This window comes from Zeus faber (assembly GCF_960531495.2).
Source record: "Zeus faber genome assembly, chromosome: 12".
NCBI lineage: Eukaryota > Metazoa > Chordata > Actinopteri > Zeiformes > Zeidae > Zeus > Zeus faber.
The window spans coordinates 18,365,378-18,369,598 of NC_137196.1; the positions used below are offsets into that span (position 1 = coordinate 18,365,378).

Consider the following 4,221-nt stretch of genomic DNA (forward strand, 5'->3'; position numbering starts at 1 on the left):
AGAACAACATGATTTCAACAATAGACTTCTATGTAAGCAAAATGTTCTAGGTGAGCTGTGAACAGGTGCTGCCCTTCGTATCAGCGCTGCTCATGCTGTCTCGCTGCTCGCAGAAGGAGGGGAGTTGTTCGCCGTCTCATTGAGATGTTCCGTGGATTTGTGGACATCCGAGTCTCTTGGACTCCCCAGCATCTCCTCGCTGTTGCAGACGACCGGGGAGCCTATCTCTGACGAGCGGTCCCCGGGCTTGTCGGCGGCAGTCTGCAGGGTGCCGGTGGGGAGTGGGAGGTTCATCATGTAGAACATGCTGCCTAGACGCCTGGAGACCTTTGGTTGTGTGAAGAGAAAAGAGGTGTACAGTATTAGAAACCATGTCGTGTGTGTGCATGCGTGTGTGTGAGACGGTTGGCAATGATTGACCCGTCTAAGATTTCCTGAGTCCATTTGTCTCCACACCTGTGAGCGGATCTTGAGTGCGGGCCCCAGCTTGAGCCCCAACGTGTCCAGTAGATGTTCCTCTGACAGCAGAGGCAATGTCTCCCCATCAATCATGTGGTCCTTGAAAGTCTGCAGAGTGAAACAAATCAACCTGTTAAAAAAAAAAGTGATTCAAGTTCCGAATGAAGACCAGAAAAACAAGATACTGGAAACAGAAAGCGCAGGTAAGCCACAGGCAGACCAAACGCAGGCACCAACCTGAGCGTATTCTGAGCAGGTGGGTATGCTGTTGATGAAATTGTAAACGTCATCTACTGTCCATTTCCTTATGTCCTCTGCCACATTGTCACCATTGAGGTAGAGATTGGGCTGACCTGTTAAAAAATACATTTTCATGTTAAAGTAAACCAGATGAACGGATGAAAGAACGGAGCAACAAGTGCGATCGCCAAATTCTATCTCTTTTGTTCCATACATACCGGGTGGGTAGATGCCGGGGACTGGGAACATGTGGGGCATGCCAGTGAGATTTCCAGCCACTGGGGGGTACATGAATTTGTCCTGAAACGTTGAACTGGACATGTCTTTGTCGCTGGCACCGCTGTTGGTCACATCCGAGCAGCCGTCTTGGCTGTTGACGCAAGCTTTGCGCATCCCCTGCTCCGCCTCCTTGTAGTTCTTCCTGCTCGCCGTGGAGAGCTCTGAGTCCATTTTGGTCTGGTGATGTGCTTTGTTCATGGTGGCCTCCTCACCCATGTCCCCCTTCACCTCGGCCTCTTTGTCCTCCCCCACGCCGCCCCCCGGGCTCTGTTCCACACCTTTATCCTCCGTCTGGCCCTTCAAGATTTGCACGTGGCTCTCCGAGCTCTTGTGGACCGCGGGCCTCCTGCCCGCCCTGCGTCCCCGCTCTCGGTGCAGCGTGCCGATGGGCGGGTAGGGTCCGGCCGACATCACCAGGCTGTTGCCGTGCAGGTCGTCCAGGCTTGGGCGGTCCACGAAGACGTCGTGGGCGTCGGGGATGCGCTGGCGGCCTCTGAAGGCCATGGGGTTGGGCTGGTACATCAAGGGATTCCCGTTCTCCATTCCCATCAGTCCCTTCTGGTGCGCATTCTCCAACTCCTTCTGGTGGAGAATGGCGTTCATCTCCATCCTGAACCAGGAAAGATTTATTTCAGCACGTTGGAGGCTGCAGAGCAGTCTATAAATACACCAGTCATACACTTGTTGACGAATCTTAAAATGAGGCTCTGAGATGACTTTCTTTGCTACGGAGTCCTGGTTGTTATGACTTTTATTGACCTTTTTTTTATCATTGTTGAAACAGCATCATGTGTTATTTAAATATTCATACATATTTTGTATGATATGCAAATCTCCATACGGGGAAAAAGGTGAAAAAGTTCACACCACTGTCGTAAGACGTGCAGTACCTGGCTATATTCTGCTTGTGAATGAGCTCCTGTCGCCGGGCAACTGTTTCCATGGGCTCTGAGGCCAAGAATCCGTAGCCTGGTGAGAACGAGGGAAAAAAAAGGAGGGTGAGGGTTGGTGGGTTGTCAGTGAAATTCTCCCAAGAAGGGTTTTTCTGTGTGTGTGTGTGTGTGTGTGTGTGTGTGTGTGTGTGTGTGTGTGTGTGTGTGTGTGTGTGTGTGTGTGTGTGTGTGCTTGTGTGTGTGTCACATTTACCTGCTCCTGGGAAGGCTCTCCCGGGGAGAATGTTAGCATGTGGTAAGAGCGGCGGGCCGAGGTGAGTTCCAATGTGCATCTGCCTGGCGTCAGATGATACCATCTCAGTGGGGGGGGCGAGCTCCCTACAGAGAGGGAAAAAAATGAATCGGGGATGTGTCAAAGGAAGACAAAGCGGTAACTGTCTCCACTGCAAATGTTAACAGATTATAAGACGACACAGGACTCTTTGATAACTCCAAACAGAAGATTTTTGTCAGCACCCACTGGCAATAGGCAGCAATGTAAACAGTTACAATTGTAAGTAGGTCAAGTTAGACATAGATTCATAATTTACATCATATCCAGAGTTTTTTCCGAGGCTTCTATGTACCCATTATCAAACAATGGGGGCGACTGAAGGTGAATAATGGATCGATTTTTTTTTTAAGAATGCAATTTGGTGGGCAAACCTTTCCATGAAGCGGGGCTCAAATTGCGTGGGAACCCCCTGTAGCCTCTGCTGCCCCTGGGTGAGGATCTGTGGAGCCATGGCCATCTGGTTCCGCATCATCATCTCCTGCCTCTGCCTTAGCTCTGGAGGAGGACAAAAAAAACCCCAACAACAGTACTGTAACTCACTTATGAAAGCAACACCGTGAGCCTTCATCCGGCTTCGGGAGCTGGAGGCTGTGTGTATTATGAAAAATTATTCTGTTTTCAGTTTCTTGGCTTATTGGACTCTAATGGCGAATAATGAATAATGTTGCACAGTGTAGCCAAAGCTGTGTAATAGTAACTGATTAGAAAGATGTGGATATCACAACATGATAAAAAAAAAAACCATCAGAAATGTTTTAATCAAACAATGCTAATGATCTGTTTCTCTGCTATATAATTTCTCTCACCTCCAGCTGACATGCCATTAACCAGGCGGTACCAGTGCTTCTCGTCCAGGGTCCCTTGCTCCCCCAGTGCGGTCATCTTCCTCAGCTGTTCCCTAGGGGTCATGGCACAGCCTCGGACCTCGAGAACGTGAACGCTGCGGGGGTTCAAGTTAAAAAGAATAGTTCATATTTTTTGATGCACTATCCTATCAGACCACTGAGGTGTCTTGGAATGTGTGTCGTCCCAAGACAGTACCCATTGTATAAGATAATTATTAACAGACGGTGCCAGGGGTCTCGAGAGAGAGAGAGAGAGAGAGCACATCACCAGGGGTCCCGGTGATAAGGGAGGTGAAATGTGAACGGTGACCTATGTAGGGGAATCAGATGGTCAACGTTGTCTCTGGACAAGCATAAAAGAACCCGCCCGGGTTTCATTCGACAGAGAATCCATCCGGCTCGGTTCTCTCCTAGACGTCCATGGAAAGCCTGGTCTGATGCTGTTCTTCTCTAATAAACCTATTATTTTACTCAGGTCAGCGTCAGCGGTCACTCCTTCTTCCTCAACACATCACATTCATCAAGAAACCACACCACGCCTATACATAACAGAAGATGGGGTTTTTTTTGTTCGTTTGTTTGTCTTTATATTCATATTACCATTACAGTTTACCGCCACCAGGGAGCAGCAGTGATAAATAAATCAGCGCGCCGAAGACGCAGGATTGGCTCTTGCACGAAACGTTTTCTTCATTTCATGAACATGAAATTCCAGAAAAAAACCAACATATGTTTCCTCTACAACGTAAAGCATTAGATGGCAAAAAAAAAAAAATCGCCACTAAAAATACTATTAATAAAAATAATAAAAATCAATAAAACTACCCCTTTTTTCAACCTCAAAGCATACATGATATATATTTAAAAAAATATATAAACATATACAAATAAATACATTAATCAAAGAAATTGAATGTTTTTTTATTTCGCACGTATTTCTAAATGGAATTTCTTTTTGGAATTATGTGTGCGTGTGTGTGTAGGTGTTTTCCTGAAAGCTGTTGGCAAAGCTAAATGGCCCAGGCTTCCTAACAATACAGCTCTAAGGACAATAAGCTGTCCTGTGCTGCACACATAAACCTGTATCCCTGCACGCGCACACACACCAACCCACACACAGGCACGCACGCACGCACACACACACACACACACACACACACACACACACACA

At 47.5% G+C, this 4,221-nt stretch overlaps 1 protein-coding gene across 1 annotated transcript; it reads right to left on the reverse strand.

Annotated features, from left to right (window-relative positions):
• Positions 1–90: 90 nt before the first annotated feature.
• samd7 (sterile alpha motif domain containing 7) lies at positions 91–3,114 on the reverse strand (the record flags this gene model as incomplete). The annotated part of the gene is made up of 8 exons (XM_080011100.1): positions 91–327; positions 457–567; positions 697–812; positions 918–1,588; positions 1,869–1,947; positions 2,125–2,249; positions 2,577–2,700; positions 3,012–3,114. 8 exons carry the CDS (start codon positions 3,112–3,114, stop codon positions 91–93), a joined length of 1,566 nt encoding a protein of 521 aa, XP_079867226.1.
• Between the last annotated feature and the right edge of the window lie 1,107 nt (positions 3,115–4,221).